The sequence below is a fragment of the Neolamprologus multifasciatus genome, chromosome 16 (assembly GCF_963576455.1).
Source record: "Neolamprologus multifasciatus chromosome 16, fNeoMul1.2, whole genome shotgun sequence".
Taxonomy (NCBI): Eukaryota; Metazoa; Chordata; class Actinopteri; order Cichliformes; family Cichlidae; genus Neolamprologus; species Neolamprologus multifasciatus.
In genome coordinates, this window is record NC_140454.1 from 11,609,449 (window position 1) to 11,632,659 (window position 23,211).

General features: G+C 38.1%; 2 protein-coding genes across 2 annotated transcripts in view; both read left to right on the forward strand.

The window, feature by feature from the left end:
* The first annotated feature begins 4,038 nt into the window (after positions 1 to 4,038).
* On the forward strand, positions 4,039 to 8,261 carry LOC146500352 (C-type lectin domain family 4 member M-like). Its single transcript, XM_085135656.1, has 5 exons — positions 4,039 to 4,329; positions 4,439 to 5,430; positions 5,744 to 5,886; positions 6,360 to 6,463; positions 6,922 to 8,261. The coding sequence occupies exons 2-5, from the start codon at positions 5,262 to 5,264 to the stop codon at positions 7,061 to 7,063; spliced, it is 558 nt and encodes a 185-aa protein (XP_084991782.1). The 5' UTR covers positions 4,039 to 4,329; positions 4,439 to 5,261; the 3' UTR covers positions 7,064 to 8,261.
* Positions 8,262 to 8,578: 317 nt separating this feature from the next.
* LOC146500353 (uncharacterized) overlaps positions 8,579 to 23,211 on the forward strand; it is a 29,580-nt gene continuing 14,947 nt past the window's right edge. Inside the window, exon 1 of the mRNA XM_085135655.1 lies at positions 8,579 to 8,966. The gene's annotated coding sequence lies outside the window, so the exon portion shown is untranslated. The remainder of the gene's footprint in view (positions 8,967 to 23,211) is intronic.

Below are 23,211 nucleotides of genomic sequence, written 5' to 3' on the forward strand. Positions count from 1 at the left end.
CGGGAGTATGGGGTGTCTGGCCCGTTGCTACGGGCCATTTGATCCCTATACAACCGTTGCAAGAGCTTGGTTCACATTGCTGGCAATAAGTCGGACTCGTTCCCGGTGGGTGATGGGCTCCGCCAGGGCTGCCCTTTGTCACCAATTCTGTTCATAATTTTTATGGACAGGATTTCTAGGCGCAGCCAAGTGGCAGAAGGTTTTCACTTGGGTGGTCTCAGAATCTCATCTCTTCATCGGGTGATGGCCTCCAGCTCGCACTGCCACGGTTCGTAGCCGAGTGTGAAGCAACGGGAATGAGGATCAGCACCTCCAAATCTGAGGCCATGGTTCTCAGCCGGAAAAGGGTGGAGTGCCCACTCCAGGTCACGGATGAGTTCCTGCCCCAAGTGGAGGAGTTCAAGTATCTCGGGGTCTTGTTTGCGAGTGATGAGAGAAGGGAGCCGGAGATCGACAGATGGATTGGGGCTGCAGCTGCAGTGATGCGGACGCTGCACCGGTCCGTCGTGGTGAAGAGAGAGCTGAGTGTAAAAACGTAGCTCTCAATTTACCGGTCGATCTACGTCTCTACCCTCACCTATGGCCACGAGCTGTGGGTAGTGACCGAAAGAACGAGATTGCAGATACAAGCGGCGGAAATGAGCTTCCTCCGAAGGGTGGCTGGCCTCTCCCTTAGAGATAGGGTGAGAAGTTCAGCCATCCAGGAGGGGCTCAGAGTAGAGCCGCTGCTCCTCCGCATCGAAAGGAGCCAGCTGAGGTGGTTCGGGGCAGACCCAGGACACGCTGGAGAGATTATATCTCTCGGCTGGCCTGGGAACGCCTTGGTGTTCCCCCGGATAAGCTGGAGGAGGTGGCTGGGGAGAGGAAGGTCTGGGCTTCTCTGCTTAGGCTGCTGCCCCCGCGACCCGGCCTCTCATAAAGCAGATGAAGATGGATGGACATAGTTGCCATGATTTCCTCTCTTCTCTTATTTGTTGCGTGTGATCAGGACAAAAAACATAATAATACAAAGTATGTTTGTGTGTTATCAAGAAGATAATTCTTAAGAACACAAGTTAGTAAATGTGCAATTACTAAGAGTTGTTGTGTTGTTTTTATTTGTCTACTGTCATTTTTGATTTCCTCTGCCTTTAGGATTGCAAGTGTCCAGGGTCAGGAGAGGGAGTCAGTGGGAAGCCCACTGCTGCTACTTGGCCCTGGAGTGTCCTTAGGGAGAGAGGAAATTAGGACATAGGCCAAATGGAAGGCCTCTGATTGCAGCTTCTACCTTGTTACAGGTTGTTTGTTGCTCAAGATGACTTGCTATAATTCATGAGGAATATATTTGACATATGTTTCACATATTATAGCCCAACAAGTTATTTATAGCACCGGAAATCAGTTTTTGGCACAACACCTGGTCCTCAGGTGGACGCAGCCTCTGAATTTGGACACTCCCGGCCTGTTTCTGGCCGGACAATAATAACGGTGACATGTAACTTATGTTATCTGATAAATAAACATTGTAAAATTCAGGTTTATATATATATATATATATACACTACTCCATCCCCCCCAACAGCCCTTTTTAATGTCTCCCTAATTCTGAGGTCTCAAAGTTGGCAACTATGTGTAGGCTTTGGCCCACATCAGTCTAAAATTGTATGTGACCATGAATAACGTGTTGCCATGTCCACCAGGAGAGACTGGACAGTATATGTAAAACAAACATGCCAGCAGTTTATCTCAGTTAACGAGAGGAGCAGGCATGTGTTTGGCTCCTTCACATAGTGGACATTGAGTTGTTGTGTGGGGCACCAGTAGTCCATGTCTGTTGCTGTAACAGTAGTTCATGTTTAGAATAAAAAATCCCAGCTCACTGATTTGATAGGGGCAATGGTGCCTAAAATGTTGCATAATTTTGCTGAGAGATCTTTTCCTTTGTGGTAATCTTAGATGAGTAGTTTTATGGACAAAAACTACCAGGTCATTCAGTGTTCCCTTAGTCCTAATGTATAAGAGATGTTGGTGTAATATAACTGAAGTAATGTTGTTAAGTCCTTGAAGTCATATTCTGTTATTGTCATGACTGTATTTGAAACTATTTTTATTTTTGTATGATACCTGATATATATTGAATATGGCTGAAGTGAACTAAAGTCTAAAATACTTAGTCAGTCATTTGTTTAATAGTAATTTAACATAATATAATTCACATATAAAACTATGAATTGTGATTTTAAATGGTTTAAAAGCATGTAGAATGTCATATTCTACATGCATATAGGCAAGTTTTTTCTCCTTTTGTTATCAAGAAGCAAAGACAAAAAGGGGGGAAAAAGAAACAGGGCAGGGTTCGGTGGTTGAATCATCCGTCCCCACCAATGTCAAAACCAAATCTACGCTCTTGCGTGAAACATATGTCAAATGTATCCCTGGTGAATGATATCAAGTCATCTTGAGCCACAAACAACAGTCCTGTAACAAGGTAGAAGCTGCAATCAGTTTTTGGCAGTGACTTTTATATATCCTTTATTTATCCAGTTTTAAAAAATCTTGTTGACATTTGCCCTGCCCATGTCTAAAGCCATTAAAATAAGTAATTTTTCACCAGACCTAATGCATGTGCAAAATTTCATGAGTTTTTGAGCATGTCTAGGCACAAAAAGCCAACTCATTTCAATTCAAGGGCACACAAGATCAACAACAGACACAAAACAAAACAGAACAGCAAAGCAGCAGCACCTTGCATCTACACAGAAACATTTGTAGGTCTTAGACAATCTGGATGACCTAGCAGTTTCATATACTTTGTTTCAAAGAGACTTTGCAGTTAATCATACAAACCCCTCAAAAGTCCAAAGCTCCCTAAAGGGGATTAGAGAGACTAAAAGATTGCTCAGGAATGTGTAATAGGCGAGTTTATACATGTATTTTCTTTCTTTTTGTTTGAAATTACTGGCCTATTGTACCTCTTTTCTTATCTGATACGCCAACCGGTGTTATCATTGGTATGTTCTGGTCATGCTGCAAAGGTGATATGTGTTGATAGGGGTGGGATCGGGGTGGAAAGGGACTTGTAGGGTTTGGGATTGGGGTAATGTTCCTGGGGAAACTCAGTATGATGTATGTTTGTGATGTCGTATATAAGACAGTTACCTTTTGTTCTAAAAACAAAGAAACATTGCATTACAAAAAAAAGTGATCATAATCAGTCCTTTATGAGTGGAGACTTGGATTGGTTGAAAAAGAAAATATACACCAAACTCTGATCATCTCTAGTGTTTTTTTTCTTCACATTTTAGATACTCCAGCAACTTTTTACTGACAGGTTTTTCTGTTGAATGTTGGTGGAAAAGTTAGGAGCCTTACTCTCTGTTGGATTTATATTTTATTATTGTCATTTGTATTGGGAAATATCTAACTATATATGCTTAGAGGTGTATGATCAATTGTGTAATGACAGGATGTGTGATCCTTAGTGGTCAGCAAAGACTTTGTGTGCATTCCAGAGTGCCCTGGCATTCACACCCACATCCTGGGAGCATGGGAGAGGTCATACCTTCTTTTATTGTTTTATAGTAGGATAAACGTATCTATGTCTGTTTTAGACAAACACACACACACACACACACACACACATACCTACACACACACACAGACGGTACTCTTTGTTCACATGTATACCCATGTAAGATATCCTATGTTAATGAACCTATGCATATTCATGTAACCTCAATAAAGAGCAGTGTTACGAGGGAGCAGACGAGAGCAACTGGGGTCAAGCGAAGGAACGGCGTTTGTCCAGTTCTCTCCTGTGCACGAGAAACATAAAGAACTTTGCCTGCTTGGTTTTCAATGCTTTTTGCTGTGTAGTTGAATTGTCTTGAATGTTTAAGGTTTATGCTAGGAACCTATCACTCTCCCCCATTAATAAATACATTTTCACAGAACTATAGAGTATTTAAAGGTTTGAGATCTTAGTCAGTAATCTACACTATTCATTACTGAGATTATAAGACTTTTTTTTTAAAAAAAAAATGAACATTGAAAGTTCTTTATAAAACTCTGAAAAAAAGTTTGACTTCTGTATCTTTTCATATGAATACAACATATCTACTAGTCTAGTTTCAGTGGTAGCATAGCTGCACAAACCACATATTAAGTACGCGACTTCCTTAAAACAAAAAAATAAACTAAAAGCTTGTGAGACTCTCACACTTCACATGTCCTGTGCCACAGAGCTGAGCTCTCAGAAATAATCCACATCCTTTCATGCAATGGAGGAAATTTATGTCAATGAACGCTATGTCAAACCTGCCAACAAGCCATCTATAAAAAACCCCACAGGTAAGAAAGAAATTACAACTTAAAACCACTTAAAATTTACATTGTTAAATCTGTTATTACTATTATCACCCCCCTTCACCACAACCACCATTTCTTTTTTACTTTTCAGGTCCAAGGAGCTACAAGAGAAGCTTTTATTTAGTTGTTATTCTCTCCTTGGGCCTGCTGGCTGGAATTATTACTCTTGCTTTGTACTGTGAGTTGTATTGTTTTGCTTTGTTGTCATTTTTTTTCTTTTGTTAGTGTTGTGGTGTTGTGTGTATACACACACACACACACACACACACACACACACACACACACACACTGTTAGGAGATTTTTATTATTAAGACATTTTATTATTCATTATTGCTGATATACTAAAGCTATAAGTGTTCATATTTCTGTTTATACTACTCAACTAACTGTCTGCATTTTGCATTTATAGGAAATTGCTTACTGTTAGACTATCTGACAGAAACAGGAAATCACCGTTTAAGAATAGATGTCGCCTGCGCACCGTTATTCTGAGAACAGAGTATTCTAAGAAGTCAGCGCAGCTTGCTTGACTAGATAAGAATGTTACTTCCTCATTTGTATGTTTTCATGCTATGTATAAATAAATGCAGAAGACTGCTGCAGGGTGTGAGTCTCCTTTGAGCTCTCACCCGTGCACGTTGAACTGTTATTGGTGTCTGAGTGGTCTCTATTGCATCTGCATATTATTAAAGAAAACTTTTAACACACACACATATATGCACCCGTATAAAACTGACTTTATTAACAAGTGTTACCTTTTTAAACATGTTTTAACATTACTCCTGACAATGCATATATTTTTGCATAGCTCTCAAATAAATTAGCAACAGTGTTGTGATGTCAAAAACATCTTTTCTTCTTTATCTGTATTTCAGACAAAAACTCGTTACAAGATTCAGCTGAATATCTCTCAATGAGTAACAAACTTTCCTCAATAACCAAGGAGAAAGACCTTCTAAATGCAACTGTCTCTGCAGTTCGTAACCAACTTTCTTCTATGACTGAGGAGAGAGACCTGCTGAAGGCCAACCTCACTGAAATGACCAAAGAGCTGGAGAGACTGCAGAGTTTGTTCAACCAGAGTGTGTGTCTTTGTAAAAGATTTTACACTGAAATTCACTGATTCCGTTTTCCAGTGATAGATGGAAATATTTTCTCATTATATCTGAACTGACAGAAATTTTAGAAAGCAAATTTTAATCTTCATGGATATGTTTCACATGAATCATTGTCATCATTGTTGCATCTCCTCTGCATTGCAGTGTCAGGATCACAAGGCCTTTTATATATAGATGTTATAAAATATAGATTCCAGTTAATTAACAGAGACCAAATAAATCACTGCTGAATGTTCCATGTTGGTCTTTAATATTTCTTATTTGATGTTTCTTCCAGAGAAAACCTGTCCTACAGGATGGAGCAAGTTCAGTTGTAGCTGTTATCTCCTCTCGGAAAGCTCTGGTTCCTGGCATTCAGCTAGAAAACACTGCATAGACCAAAGAGCAGATTTGGTGGTGATAGACAGCCCTGAAGAACAGGTATAAAGTTCATGCATGTTGTATTGTGTTTTTTTATGAATATTGACTTTCAAACCCCACGTTGTTATGAACATGACTTTCCCAATTGGAATAAAAATGTTTCCATAAAAGTTTCCACTAGTTTAACAAGGAACTATCAAAATAAAACAGGAAACATGAGACAGACTGAGATGTGGACTTGACACTGGAACCGCAGAAGAACAGACATGAAAACATAACTTGACTAGACGCGACACAAGGAACACAGGGGAGGCAGAGAGACAGAAACCAAGAGACTAGAAATTGTAAATAACAATAAAATCAATAACTATTAATAATTTAAAAAACACTGGGCCACAGACCCAGGACCATGACAGTTCCCCCGTTACACTGAAATAGTGTTGGGTGTGAGAGTGATTAGAATCTGTAGCTAAAAGACAGAGATAAAAGGGAGTCTAGTGATTCATAACAATGTTTGTGTGCTTGTTTAACAGAACTTCATCGCTTCATTCACCCAGAAAAAGACTTGGATTGGTTTAAATGACATAGAACAAGAGGGAACGTGGAAATGGGTAGATGGAACGCCTCTAAAGCTGGAGTAAGTCTTCAAGTTCACCCAATATATTAAATATATTTGTAATAATAATAATAATAATAATAATAATAAATACATATTTTTATAAATAATATTTATTTACTAAGTAAATATTATGTTTTATAAATAAAGAAGTAATGTTTTTTACTTTATTTATTTCCTGGGTGAAGTTATTTCAACAAGAAAATAACTTCATTGACAAACCTAGACACCAGGAACTGAAAATCTTAGAGACTGTTTTGGCCTTACCCAGACATGACTTGTTATTAACTAAACATTTTATGATGAATAATGAAAAAAAAAACAGACCCAGGAGACAACAGCCAATGCTATCATTCATCCATCTATCCATCCACTTTCTTACCCACTTAGCAATTTATTATTAGAGACAGAGGGTTGTGCATGTATCCATAACTCACAGTGCTCACAATTTTATTTTTTTTTATTTTATTTTTTTATAGACTCACCAGATACTGGGCATCTCATCAGCCTGACAACAAGTTGCCTGCAGAGAACTGTGGTCATATCAGATATCAAGGAACTTCCTGGAATGATCAATCATGTGAAGATTCTTTCCAATGGGTCTGTGAAAAAGTACTGTGACAGCTGGATTTGTTGGAAAATTAGATTTTTACATATTTTTTAAATAAGGCTATGATTGTTATTTTATTTGCATTTTTATATATCCTTTTCTGAATAAGTATTAAGCTTTAGTGAAAAACAACCCTTGAAATATACCTATGCCTATAATAACAGTAATAATAATCAGTGACCCATTTTATTTGGATAGCACTTTTAAAAACATACAGTCACAATATGCTTCACATTTTGGGTGAAACGTAGAATACAGTCTTCTATGCATTTGTACATACATACTTCCAGAGACACATTAGATGTGTAGACAAAAACATAATTTTGTTCTTCTTCTTATTATTATTATTAAAGATTGATTAGTTTGCCTTCTGGTGGGGAAGAAATGACTGGAAGTAAATTCAGCAAACATAAACTCAAGTCCTATTGCATACTACCTTTTTGGAAATTATCTTTTTATTATAACTGTATTACCTGAATGATCAAATAATATCTGGAAAAAGTGAGGTATTTTGGGTCATTACTTGTCTATGATCATAAAAAAAAGTTCTGTTGTAGTATTTTTGTCCACGTTACTGTAATAATTTGTCAGCACACAATTTTACTTTATAGATTCAAAAGCAACCCCTTATTAGGAAGCAGATAAATACTGTAGTTCATGTCATGAAAAAAAACAAAAAACGACTGTGGTCTGCTTTAGTGTGTGCTCAGTGTGGTTTCAGTCAATAATTACCGTCACTGGGGAAATGGTGTCAACATGTTTTGAATAATTTTGTGGTATTTTTATTGATAATGTAGGTTTATTGCATGAATTTTGTTTAGATCCTTTCAGTGGTTGTAAAAGCATTTTGGCATCTCAAAGATTAGACCTAAGAGCTTCATCTAGAGAGGACTGTTAAAATTGTTACATTTCAGTCTACAACATGTTTTTAGTTTGAAACATAGCTAAACTGTTCTCAGGTGTACTGGTTGAAATCTGCACTGGTTAAACATTTGCATTTATATTGCTTAATGTGTGCTCGCTTGTTATTGTGACCGCTGAAAGCATTTAAACTAGTGTTATCTTCACTTTATTGTTATTATTCTAGTTGGAAAACAGATCATTTTCTCTTGCTGTGTGTGTATGTGCATATAGTGTTTTACTGTATTTATGTGTTTTTCTTTTTTCTTTTAATCTACTGTAAAGATTACAGAAAAAAAGAGTTTTTACACAAATAAAGCATTTATCAAACATTCTACTCTAATCTGATGCAGAAAATTATAAAATCCTGCCATTAAAAAAAAATCATTTTAATGATGCATTCTTATTGAAATACAATTTCCTCAGCATTTTTGACAGACATAAAATTTTGATTCATCTTCAGAAAACACATGTAATATGTACAAGAACAGGAATTTGAAAACCAGTCGTAATGTCTTCTGCAGCCACCAGGGGGTGCTAAGATAATGGAAGTTCATTTACTTCCTACACATATATAAAAGTATGCTTTTGCTTTGATTGGGTTTTATATAAATTGCTGTGGAACGTTGTACACACTAAACTACGGAGCAGGCACGTGCAGGGGGGGGCTAGAGGGGCTTGAGCACCCGCCCCTTTCCTGATGGGTGCCCAAAGTGCCCTTTTGTTGAGGCAACTTTTTTTTTTAAAAGATTTTTTTAATGTGTGTGTGCGTGCGGAGTCCTGTCTGGGCCCCTCAACAATAATATTTCACTATTAATCACAGTTTTGCTAAATAAAAGGATCTGGCTTGCATCAGTCACATGATCACATTTAACCAATGGTCGCCCTTGACGGCAGAACTCGCTGGTTACGAGCTGGGAACGAGCTCACAAAGAGCACGCGCATTTTTTGCGGTCCGGAGCTGTAGGAGAAACACAAGTTAACTCAGAGACACAGACTGATGCGACAAAACCAGTAAGTAGGTGTACAGCGTACACTGTAGTGTATAGCACACAGGAGTATTAGCTTATTACGTACACGTTGGTAAGCTGTCTTGTGGCAACTAACGCACTGAAACAAACGAGCGTGCTGCGTGTGCAACAGCGCGACAAACATTACCTGTCCTTTTATTAACTGCACAAATAGCGCTGGTCATAGCTGCTGGCTCACTGGGTAAGGCTGTCATGGGTCTGTAGCTCTGTCACCGTTTTAGGGAACATATTTAGTTTTAAAGTAAGTTACAGGGCTTTTCCTGCCTTTCTGGAGGGATTATATTTCACTAAAAAACGATCTAATATGCATGTCCACATAATTATGCATTATTATAATATTTTAAAAAACACACGCTGTATTTGAAAGAACATACATTAAGAAGCAGATTATATTAGATTTATATTTTAAATAAGACAAAATTTGGATTTTACAGCAGTAAAATTATTGTATCTCTACAGTTTAAAAATGTAATAAGCTTTGCCCCTGCACAGAGTGGATAGTGAAACAAATGGAATCATCATAAATACATTGTTTCATATTTATTACTTCCCCCTCCTCATTGCTTTATTATTGTAGCTCTAGTAATAAATAATAATGTAAGGATTCTGGATCAGCACCATGATGCCCATACAGTATTCTGAAGAAGGTCTAAAATGTCACTGTGTGTGCGTGCATGTGTTTGTTTTATGTATATGGATTTTTTTTATATTATTACTCATGATATAACATTGGCTGGTAAGGACATGAGGAGGAAACAGTAGGAGCTGTGTGAGGCTACTAAAGGCAGTGCTATAACATTTTTCTGTCATCATTGTATTATAGATTAAGTGCAAGACTTGTTAGGTGTGGATAATTAGATTATAGTTTATTGCAATAGCAAGTTGTGCCTTGTTCTCAGATAGACAGCAAGTGGAGAGTGATATATGAAAAGATGGGATGGAAGGAAGAAGAGAAGGAAAGAGTGATTCACAGGCAGAGCCTAAATTATTTCTCACAGTTTTTTGTTGCCTTATGGTTCCAAGCGCTGTCACCAATCTTTGCATTTTGTTATTATCTCATGATACTTGTTTAATCAGCTACCATCTCTCCTATGGACTTTTTAATGTCTACAGTCTCAAATCAACACAGCCCTGCCCTTCCCATATTAGATTCTTGATGAATGTGTGTTGCTGTTATTCAGCCTGGTTCAATGTGCCCCTTTTTAACTTTGAGCACCCGCCCCTTTAAACCTCTCTGCACGGCCCTGCTACGGAGCCCCACAAGGGACATAGGAGAAAAAAAATTAAGATGAACTTTTGCGAGATCTCGCAAAACTTTTGCGACTGGATCCTTCACAGGACGCATTTCAAGGCTGAGTTGGTGTATCCTTCGTTTCAGTTTTAGTTTCAATTTTATTTCTATAGCACATTTACAGTTTTTTCTGAATGTTTAAACCCTAATTGTGATTCTTATAGCACAATTTCTAAAACTATTAATACTTATAGCAAAACCACTCACTTAGTTTGCAAAACTAAAAGCACAAACACTGCTTTGCACTCAGTTTGCCATTTTGTAACGCACACTTTGCAAACCTGTAGCTACAATCCACTGCACAGCACTCTTTTTGCAGAACTGTAAACACAACTCACTGCTTTACACTCAATTTCCAAATGATCAACGCACTCCTAGCAAAACTATATTTAAGGCCATTATTTACACTATTTTGCCAACTGTCTGGCACACTGTCACATGTGAAAACCTTTTTAGATAATTAGTTCACTTTGCAATCAGCCCAAGCACTATAATACAGGTCAGCTCTATGTGTGGAGTACAATGGAGGGAGCAGGAAGAGTAAGAAGTAGAGGAGGCCATTGCTGATGACATCAGAGCTACAATAGTGGACCATGTAATCAACCGTGGAATGACCCTGAGGGAAGCTGGCCGACGGGTCCAGCCTAACTCGAGCCGCTACACTGTAGCAAGCATCATAAGGACATTTTGAAATGAGAATCGGTTAGTACAGTCACTTTGCACTAAGATTTGTAGCACTGCCATATGCCAATGAGAAACACAACAATACCATAGATGTAAAAATACTGAAATTGTTACTTTACAGAATTGTTAGACGACCAGATGCTAGGGGCAGAGGAAGCATGTTCACTGCAGACCAAGAAACCCATATAGTCAATATGGCGATTGCAAATTATCCTATACTTGGAAAAAAACACTTGTGTTTGTCTTGATGTGAGAGAATAAACACCAGTACTTGAAGTTTGGATCCTTCTATGCCTACGGATCTATGACAAAAGTATGAGCTCAAACTGACATAGCCTACCTTGTGCACAGAGAAAGCAAAAGCCAGATGTGTTTTTTATTCATACCATCAGTGTGTAGTTGGTGCATTGTGTGCTTATTAATATGATGGCTTGTGTTAACTGTTGGATACAAAAATACCATTTTTACAAAGGTGTGGAGTAGGGCTGGGACAAGTCGACGTAATCGATTACGTCGACGCGTAAAATACGTCGACGTAAAAAAATCTGCGTCGATGCGTCGTCACTTTCAAAAAAAGACATGGCGGCAGCGAGTAGCGGCAACATGAGTGAGGCAGTCGCAGTCAACTTAAACCACTCCACCCGAACACGCAGTTCTACAGTATGGGGATATTTTAACCGAAAAGGAAGTGATTCAGTCGTTTGCCGGCTTTGTGAGGTGGAAATGGCCTATCATAAAAGCACGACGGCTATGCACCAGCGACGGCATCCAGGAGCAGCTTCTGCAAAGGACAAACCACCGTAAGTTTTCAACTTTTTTACTAACGCTAGTTTTTACCCGTTAATTCATCCAGACCCCCCTCCCCCCCGACACACGTAGACATACACTCACTCATAGACAGAGATAAACACCCAACCTCCATAAATGCAAAACTAATTTAACATAACAGCAGTAACATATAGCAGCTGCTGTTTAGTTGTTGTTGTTTTTTTGTTTGTGGCCCATGCTGGCAAAATGAGTCGGAATGCGCGCAGGCTGATTATCAGAATCGGCGAAAGATGAAAATGTGAGACAGCGAATTGGCGCAGGAAAAATGTTAACAAGGATAATGCACCACATGCTAAACGTAGCCGTCGTGGACACTATTACAACATTGTTAAAGTGCTTGCAAAAGCAAAATGACAACGAACTCTTGATTTGTCAAATTTAATGTGTTTCATCCTATTTGAACGCTGCTTTTATACATAATGCTTCTCCAGCTTGTTCTTATAGGACAAAGTTATGCCATCTAATGACTAGAAAGCAGTGCACCAGTAAAGGTGCCATCAGCTATGGCTGTTTAAACGTTATTTTTTCCAGCCATCACGATTACTGCATATCATATGTTCAACATTGGGGATTATCATTAACCTCTTTCTGTTATGCTATGAAAGCACATGGCATAACAGTGTGTGTGTACATACACATATATATAAATCAACCAGATCCATATCAAATTATTTTGATATTATGCTTTCCATATAATTATTTTGTAATTATTCGAATTCATCTGTGTGCTGTGTGTGATTTATGATTTCAGGAACAAACAGAAAAGTCTGGAGGACTACTGTCAGAGAAGAAGTACACCATGCACCCCCCAGGAGGTGGCTGTACTTACGAAGAGCGTCTTATCTATGATTTTAAAAGACAAGAGACCACTTGCTGTGGGTGAGGGATTCAAAGAAATGCTGACCACTTTCCAACCAGGTTACACTCTGCCGTCTAGGAGTCATTTTACAAGCATGATGGAGAGAAAGTATGAAACTTCAGTGGAGAAACTAAGGAATGAACTAAAAAAAGCCACATCCAAAATCTCCCTTACCACTGATGCTTGGACAAGTCTGGTCACAGAGTCCTACTTAGGGGTAACTTGTCATTTCATTATTTGTTCAAAGACGCCATTGCTGCTGTTTGTATATTATTAATTTTTTGCTATGATTTCCTTTGTTATATTTGTTTTGCAAAACATAAATTTTTTTTGTTAAAAACAGAAGATTGTAGTACAATGTTATTGTGGATTTTGTTTTGTGAATGAAGAGCACTTTTTGGCAGAAAGCAAAGTGAATGTTACATTTTGTTTGTTTAAAGACACCATTGTTGCTATTTATTTGAAATGTTTTGTTAACTTTTCCTTAATTTTATATATGTTTGCACATTTCATTTCTTGTTAAATGCTATCTCTATTGTATTGATTGTACGACCTCTACAACTTTATTTTGCAATTTTTTTTATTAAAAGGTCTTCAAATGAATAAATTTGTGTTTTTCATTTATATACATAAATTAGTAAATGTGAAATTGCTATACAAGTCAAATAATGGGGAAAAAATCATTAATCGAATCGAATCGAAATCTAATCGGATTGAAAAATGAATCGTTAGATTAATCGATGCATCGAAAAATTAATCGCTAGATTCATCGATTAGGAAAATAATCGTTTTGCCCAGCCCTAGTGTGGAGAGTTAAGCAAGGGTTATTTGCTTTTACAAGAAAACTACAATGTTTTGCTGATTGGGTGAAGAGTTTTCTTATTTGTGTGTAGAGTTTTGCAAAAATAGCCAATAGTTACAAAAAATGTGCTCAAGCCATCAGAAAAAACTGTAAAAGACCCAGGTACATCAAAGTGCTTCACAGACAAACCGCATTTGCGGGGTTACAGTAAAACAGTAAAGGAGCAAAGAGAATACAGTTATCATTACAGATGGTGGTGTGGCACAAGCGTGAACCGGGGAAAAGTTAAAATCTAATTTGTTTGGACGGCTAGTTTAAACAGGTGGGTTTTTAAGCGTGATTTAAAGGATTGAATGGATTCCGACACACGGACATCAGTCGGCAAGCTGTTCCAAAGTTTTGGTGCGGCAAAAGCACGATCCCCCCCTAGTCTTCAGTTGAGGCATTGGTTGCACTAAGAGACCCTGGTTAGAGGATCTAAGTGCTCTCTTTTAGGGTTTTAAAAACGATACAGTATTTGACGGGGAGCCAGTGAAGCTTAGCAAGGACGAGTGTGATATGATCATGTCTTCTGGTGCCACTTAAAATACGTGCTGCGGCATTCTGGACTAGTTGCAGGCATTGGATGAGGGAAAGTTGGAGGCCTAGATAAAGAGAATTGCAGTAGTCCAATCTCGAAATAACAAGAGCATGAATGAGCTTTTCAAGGTCTTTATGTCGTAAGAAGGGCCTTGCCTTGGAAATTTGGCGTAGTTGGTAAAAGCTGGTTTTCACCACTGCAGCCACTTGCATGTCTAATTTGAGGGAACTATCCAGCACTACTCCAAGGTTTCTGACAGTAAAGGAAAGATGACTGGCATAGGATCCCAGGGTATCCAATATCTGTTCCAAGGGAATGCGACCAAATTTTTCAGTGGTGTTACTAAAAAAAATATTTGGTCGCACCTGTGCGACCAACTGTTCGGGTAACAAAAAAAAAAATCTCTGCAACTCTCCATGTGGTCAACAACAGACACACATTATGCCCCTATCGTGGACTAAACGAATCAGAGATAGTCAGGGGCGGGACTTCTCTGATTGGCCGTGGTCCGGTTGAAAGTGCATGTGGAGAGAGGTGAGTAGCTTGAATAAAGCGATATCAATTTATTAACGGATTCCACACAAAGACGTGAACACAGAGCGGACCCAACGCATCAGAATCAGCTTTGTCTTTCTCGGCTTTCTCACCCGACGGCCCGAACACGGACACACTGTTGGAGCTTAGCGATTCTGATGCGTCGGGTCCGCTCTGTGTTTACGTCTTTTTGCGCTGATTCTGAGCTGCAGGTTTTGTCTCTCCAACCAAAATTCGCTGAGCCAGCAGCAAAAGAAGCAGCAAACTGCACTTCACATTTGATCAATGTCGGCATGAATTCCCTCTGACTTTTGCTGTTTTGCTTCCACCACGATAAAAATTACACTTCATGCACATCTCTCTCTCTCTTTCTGTGTACTTCAAGAACAGTTTCCCGTGTCAAATCTCTGTTTTCTGCATTATTCATTCGCTTATTACCCACCAGTCTACCGTTGTTTACAGCGCTGTCTTTTTCTTTTTTCACTTAAATGGACTCGGACAAGAAAGCCTAATTTCTGCTGTTCAATACTGAAGAAATTTAAACTTCTTAAAATTATGCAAAATTGCAGAATATTTTTAAGGTTATCTGCTATAAAAAGCCAGACCAGGAAAATCTCCTTCATGTTTTTCTGTGTTTTATTCTCAGTTACTTTCAGACAAAGGCATCTGCTGTGATTTTCACAATTCTGACGAAGTCTCATGTGTATCAGTAAATGATCAGAATTATAATATTTCTGACTGTCTGAGGCTAAATTGAATCAAATCAGGACTTTGAGAACCGGAATCGAATGGATTATAGAAATCAGTGATGATACCCAGCCCTAGTGAGCAGCCTAGGCCTGAGAGAAGTGGATGTAGCTGTGGGTAATAAGAAAAGATGAAAAGAACTATTGATAACATTTTCGTTAAGTTAAGGCCTGATCTGTGTGAAATTCATAGCCAGTGCTCTGACACGGTGCCATCGATCTTTGAATGCTGAAAAAGCAGCAGTGTATCCAGGAAACACATTATATGCTGCAATAAATGCACTGCCCAAGTGTCCCCTCTCCCCACTGCCTTTCAGCAGCAGACAGCAGCAAACAGGTCGTCAGAGGAGCCAAGATGATGATTAAGTTTAACATGAATTACAATATTGACAAAGCACTTTAAGCACAAGTTTGTTAGTTAATAATTTAGAAATGAATATTGTCTGTATGGACTTCCCCCCCAAAGAAAGTGCACATGTAAAACTGCGGTGTTAAGCGATGCAGTTGAAAAATTTGAGTGCGCCTAACTTTTGTGCCGGTATGCCTAAATTTTTAAAGTTAGGCGTATCGGTGCGCCCATGTCAAAAAGTTCGTCTAGAGCCCTGCATATGTAAGGACATTGTGTGGGCCAGATCCATACCAATTTTGCTATGTGGGTACTTAACTTGTGAAGAATAATGTGCCGACATTGCATTATATCGAGCTACAGCTGTCCACCTTAAACTGTGACCATCACCAGGTAACGTGAGCGTGTTTCCCGAATAAGCAGCAGGTGTTAAACAGCTGACAGGTGAGCAGTATGTGTGCAGGTAAATTGAGGGTCTGTTGAGCTGATCGCTGGTGTCGTGAGGAAAATCAAGTAACATCTCCGAAAACATTGGAGTACTTTTGCAAACATGTTCTATTTTGACCAGCTGACCAAACATGTGAACTTTACGCCACTACATTCACGGCTAAGGATAGTTGGTGACAGACAAACGGGGTATTTAAAAACTTACATTTTAGAGCGCCACCGCCATTGCTATTTGTGATGTGAAATGCATTCTGGGCAGTCCTGAACCCTAGGGCCAGGACTACCAAAATAAATAAATAAATACATCATGAAATAATTACTTAAATGTGTCAATAATTAATTAAATAAATATGTTATAAATATGTATTTAATTCATTCATTCCAATTGTAATTCATTATTGGTGTATTTAATGGTGTATTTAATTAATTATTTTTGGTAGTCTTGGCATTCCATACTATTTGTTATGATTTGAATCTATTTCTGTGGAGTTGTTTGGATTTGTTATGATTTGAATTGCTTTCTATGGATTTGTTTAGATTTAAATGTGATTTGAATCAATATATATGGACTTGTTATGATTTGAATCCATTTGAGTGGAGATATTTCAATTTTTTATGATTTGAATTGAATCTATGGATTTGTTATCATTTTAATTGATTTCTATGGATTTGAATCGATTTCTATAGATTTGTTTGAATTTGCTATCGTGTGTTATGATTTGAATCAATTTCTGTGGATTTCTTTGGATTTCAAGCCATTTGAGTGGAGATGTTTGGGTGTTTTATGATTTGAATCGATCTATGGATTTGTTTGGATGTAAACCAATTTCTATGGATTAGTTTGGATTTTAATCCATTTGAGTGGAGTTGTTTGGATTTGTTATGATTTGAATTGATATCCAGGGATTTGCTTGGATTTGAAATTTTTTGAGTGGAATTGTTTAGGTGTGTTATGATTTGAATCACTTACTATGCATTTGTTTGGATTTGAATCCATTTGAGTGGAGATGTTTGGATTTGTAATGATTTGAATTAATATCTATGGATTTGTTATGATTTGAATGGATTTCTATGGATTTGTTATGGATTTTATAAAGTGTCGTTGGTGTGTAATAGTACCTTTTGAGAATTTTATATTGAACACATTTACCTCTAGCTTCCCTAATGTAGAACCCATTTTCAGAGATAATTGAATCCCATGTTCCGTCGTCAAAGGAACAATCCAGATCTTTTCCCGAAATACTTTACATGTGTTGTTTTTAACCCAATGACATAAATTATACCATTTTGATGCCTTTGTAAGTAAGGGTGGAAGTGAAAGAAATTCTCTGTTAGATTTTTCTCTTGAGACAACCTTATTTTATCTTTCAGACAGTCCCTAATTTGTAAATATTGCCAGAAATGGCCGCGTCCTTCCAAATTAAACTTTACAGTCAGATCATTAAAAGACATGAGCGTGTTATCTTCACATAAATCACTTATTACTCTTTGTTAAAAACGGTTCTTTTGATTCTTAGGGCCAAAAAGACACGGCTCAAAAGTGGTCTTTTACTTTTAAAAAATTATCTTTATTTACATATACCGGGATATGGAGACTGAGCACACACAGAAACGCCTGCTCACATCAGCCAGTCTCAAACAGAAAACAGGAAGCCAGGTTATTTATGTACCTCTCGACGTCGCATATGTCACACACAGTTTCATTACACACAAAACTTCTTCTATTCAGTTCCTCTTTTCTGTGTCTGACTTATTAATATGCCTGTGCACTAAAACTTTCTGTGCAGCTTGCAATAACTTCCCCTTTCTAAGGTCTGTTGCCAGGGTAACCTGTCTGAACTTAGTCTCACTCTGTCGGTTCCTCATATTCTACAAAAAACATGCAGTTTCTGGTCAGCCTGTAACCTAGTTTTACACTGAAGTCTGGGCCTCTCTTATATAAACCAATAATAATCAGCATATAAGCATTTAAGATTATATATTTATTACCTAACATCTTATACCTTTTTTACGCCACTGTGGCCAATAAATTGTTTGTTTACCTATTTTTATTTTTGGGTTGTGCCACAGTGGTGCATATTTTTGAAATTTGACAGATTACAGCTCTTGTGAACCTCTTGCCACACCATTTTTGAAAACTTTAAAACAGGGTTGTCTACTCTATTCCCTTTATTGTCCGGTTTTTGAGCCAACACCTCAATGGGGGTGAATGGAAAGGCCAGTTCACGTTCCATTAGAACCCAGTCCAAGTCCAGACACAGCTTGGACATTTCAAATGAGATGCTGTAATGTTTTATGTTGGGTAGGGATAACCCCCCTTTTTTTCTCAGTTGGTACAGTCTACCAAGATTGATCCGAGGTCTACCACCATCCCAAAGGAAGTGTTTTATCATATTATCATATCTTAAGAAAATTTGTGGTGAAATACAAATTGGTATCATTCCAATGAAATAATTGATCAGAGGAGCTACTACCATCTTTATCGTATTTACTTTGCACCATAATGTCAAGTGCAGCTTGCCCCATTTCTCCAAATTAGTTTTAATCCTAGTAAGTAGTTTTCCTACATTATCAGTCATAATCTCATCAACATTCGGATTAAGTATTATTCCTAAATATTTCATCCCTTTTTGTAACAAATTAAAATTGAAAGCTGACAATGAATTAGCAATACATGTTTGAGATATTGGCATTGCCTCCGACTTATGCCAGTTAATTTTGTAACCTTATAGAGAATTCACCAATAACATTTAGCAATTTTGTTGGTAGGGTCCTGACACATCACCAGACTATTGTCTGCATACAGAAATAATTTATGTTCTCTCCCCCCTCCGTTCACACCCACAATACTTGAATCTTCCCTAATTTTAATAGCCAACTTTTGACTCTCCTCTCACTTTGGATGTTCATGTAAAATCTCTGATTCAGTCTTGCTTTTATCACTTAAGAAACATTGCTAAACTAAGTCCTTTTGTATCTCGCACTGAACTGAAGAATATTATACATGCATTCATTTCATCATGTTTGGACTACTGTAATTCCCTGCTCATATGTCTAAGCAAAAACTCCCTGGAACATCTGCAGGTTGTTCAAAACGCTGCAGTGAGGCTTCTGACCAAATCCTCAAAGTACTCACATATGACACTGTTGCTAATTCAGCTCCATTGGCTCCCCATTCAATACAGAGTCCATTTTAAGATTCTGGTTCTGACTTTTAGAGCTCTTCATGGACAAGCAGCTTACATTATCGAACTTCTACAGCATATGTGGGACTCATGTAATGGGTGGACACAGATGGAAGTATTGTAATAGATATTGCCCCCCCCCCCCCCCCCTCCATAATTTCATGCATTCTTATCATTGTTACATTATGCGTTCAGTTCTTTATTACTATTTCTGACACATACTGTGATAACTGGCAATCCAGCTAGGATATTCTGATCAATGATGATTCCCACGGGTGGCGCTCGCGCAGGCACTGAATCGGGCAGCTTTGGGGTCCTGTGTGTTCTACTGCACAGATAGCCTGCAGAGTGCAGCTACGCTGAACTGAAGTGCTTGTGTTTTGTATTTGCAGGTGAGCACAAGTAATGTGTTGATAAACAGAATGATGTTGACGTATGAGAAATGTATTAGAGTAAGGTACTGTCATTAATGGAACACAACGCTAATGTCGGAGTTTGTGATTTACATGATGTACCTGAACTGGTGTTAAACGGGATGTCACATCGCAAATGATTAATAAGGGGATCGAGAGGGTAGTCTCCATGCGCAACAATACTAGTTGGAGGAGCATACGAGTGTGCAGAATATTGTAATATGAACATTAGTAGGAAAATACTGAGTAAATGAGTACTTTGTTAACACGTGTTCAGTAGTTATGTGTAAAAGGGTCCTGTGTGTTCTACTGCACAGATAGCCTGCAGAGTGCAGCTACGCTGAACTGAAGTGCTTGTGTTTTGTATTTGCAGTTGCAAATGAGCAAGTAAAGAGAACGATTCTGAACTCATGCACGCCTGGAAGTGTCATTTGTCCAAGTGTGCAACACATACAAGGCTGAGAACTAAGGGAGACAGAGCTTTTGCCACTTTGGCCCCCAGACTGTGGAACTCTCTCCCTCTGAGCTTACCCATATGGAAAAGATATATATAAATCTTATAAAGTTTGTATCTGTCTTGTGTGAAACTTGTATGAAAAGCATACAAGAGTGAAAACAGATATAAGATCCCTTGAAAAATCATACGAATGAAACTAGTATGTTTTGGATACTTACTAAAACAATATATGAAAGTAATGAGAAAGTGGCCACTTTCATGAGTAAATCATATAAGCCTTATATGATTCACTGCTGACACTGAGAGAGAGGAAAGCATTCAAGCATAAAGCAGACCATGCTTTCCTCTCTCTGATGTAATGATCAGAAGATGGCAACAAAGAGCAAACGTTCTCAGAGGAGCCTTTAGCAGAAACCTTCAATAAAACTGCAAAGCGCTATCAATTTCACCCTCGATGCAGATCAGTGTCAGTAGTGACACTCAAGCATTTTTTTTTTTTTAGCTCTTTAGCTCTGCAGCAAAAAAACAGATAAAAATGAAAGCATTTCTGCTGTCAGTTTCTTTTTGGGTTCTTGGGGAAGTCACACATTTCAGCTTTGAGTACATTTACAGAACAATATACATGAACTGGTATTTGAAAAGAAACACTCAGACTTCTTTTAAGTTAAACATTTTCTAATGAAATTAATTTATACTTCTTTCTACAAATAATAATAAAAAAAAAATTATTGCTAAATAAATTGTTCACCGGGCTCTTTGTAAGTGAATTTTTATTTATATAGTACCTTTCAAGACAAAGATCACAAAGTGCTTCGCAAAGAAATACCAAGGAATTTAAAACTGTTAACCAAAAGCAATTCAAAGAAGATGAGTTTTTAGTTGTTCTTTTAAAAGAGAGTACTGAGCCCACAGATCTTACCCATATGGAAAAGAAATAGTAAAAACTTATAAAAAGACTTGCATAAGATGTGGCCTACTTCATATAGTGAATCATATAAGGCTTATATGATTTACTCATGAAAGTGGCCACTTTCTCATTACTTTCATATATTGTTTTAGTAAGTATCCAAAACATACTAGTTTCATTCGTATGATTTTTCAAGGGATCTTATATCTGTTTTCACTCGTGTATGCTTTTCATACACACAAGACAGATACAAACTTTATAAGATTTATATATATCTTTTCCATATGGGTAAGCTCAGAGGGAGAGAGTTCCACAGTCTGGGGGCCACAGTGGCAAAAGCTCTGTCTCCCTTAGTTCTCAGCCTTGTATGCTGTAGAAGTTCAATAATGTAAGCTGGTGCTCATCCATGAAGAGCTCTAAAAGTCAGAACCAGAATCTTAAAATGGACTCTGTATTGAATGGGGAGCCAATGGAGCTGAATTAGCAACAGTGTCATATGTGAGTACTTTGAGGATTTGGTCAGAAGCCTCACTGCAGCGTTTTGAACAACCTGCAGACGTTCCAGGGAGTTTTTGCTTAGACATATGAGCAGGGAATTACAGTAGTCCAAACATGATGAAATGAATGCATGTATAATATTCTTCAGTTCAGTGCGAGATACAAAAGGACTTAGTTTAGCAATGTTTCTTAAGTGATAAAAGCAAGACTGAATCAGAGATTTTACATGAACATCCAAAGTGAGAGGAGAGTCAAAAGTTGGCTATTAAAATTAGGGAAGATTCAAGTATTGTGGGTGTGAACGGAGGGGGGAGAGAACATAAATTATTTCTGTATGCAGACAATATTCTGGTGATGTGTCAGGACCCTACCAATTCTATAACAAAATTGCTAAATGTTATTGGTGAATTCTCTATAAGGTTACAAAATTAACTGGCATAAGTTGGAGGCAATGCCAATATCTCAAACATGTATTGCTAATTCATTGTCAGCTTTCAATTTTAATTTGTTACAAAAAGGGATGAAATATTTAGGAATAATACTTAATCCTCCGAGCTCCTCTGATCAATTATTTCATTGGAATGTTACCAATTTGTATTTCACCACAAATTTTCTTAAGATATGATAATATGATAAAACACTTCCTTTGGGGTGGTGGTAGACCTCGGATCAATCTTGGTAGACTGTACCAACCGAGAAAACAAGGGGGGTTATCCCTACCCAACATGGTAAATGGTAAATGGCCTGTATTTGTATAGCGCTTTTACTAGTCCCGCCTAGGGACCCCAAAGCGCTTTACACGTCCAGTCATCCACCCATTCACTCTCACATTCACACACTGGTGGAGGCAAGCTACAGTTGTAGCCACAGCTGCCCTGGGGCAGACTGACAGAAGCGAGGCTGCCATATTGCGCCATCGGCCCTTCTGGCCAACACCAGTAGGCGGTAGGTGAAGTGTCTTGCCCAAGGACACAACGACCAAGACTGTCCGAGCCGGGGCTCGAACTGGCAACCTTCCGATTACAAGGCGAACTCCCAACTCTTGAGCCACGATCGCCCATAAACATTAAACATTACAGCATCTCATTTGAAATGTCCAAGCTGTGTCTGGACTTGGACTGGGTTCTAATGGAACGTGAACTGGCCTTTCCATTCACCCCCATTGAGGTGTTGGCTCAAAAACCGGACAATAAAGGGAATAGAGTAGACAACCCTGTTTTAAAGTTTTCAAAAATGGTGTGGCAAGAGGTTCACAAGAGCTGTAATCTGTCAAATTTCAAAAATATGCACCACTGTGGCACAACCCAAAAATAAAAATAGGTAAACAAACAATTTATTGGCCACAGTGGCGTAAAAAAGGTATAAGAGTAATAAGTGATTTATGCGAAGATAACACGCTCATGTCTTTTAATGATCTGACTGTAAAGTTTAATTTGGAAGGACGCGGCCATTTCTGGCAATATTTACAAATTAGGGACTGTCTGAAAGATAAAATAAGGTTGTCTCAAGAGAAAAATCTAACAGAGAATTTCCTTCAACTTCCACCCTTACTTACAAAGGCATCAAAATGGTATAATTTATGTCATTGGGTTAAAAACAACACATGTAAAGTATTTCGGGAAAAGATCTGGATTGTTCCTTTGACGACGGA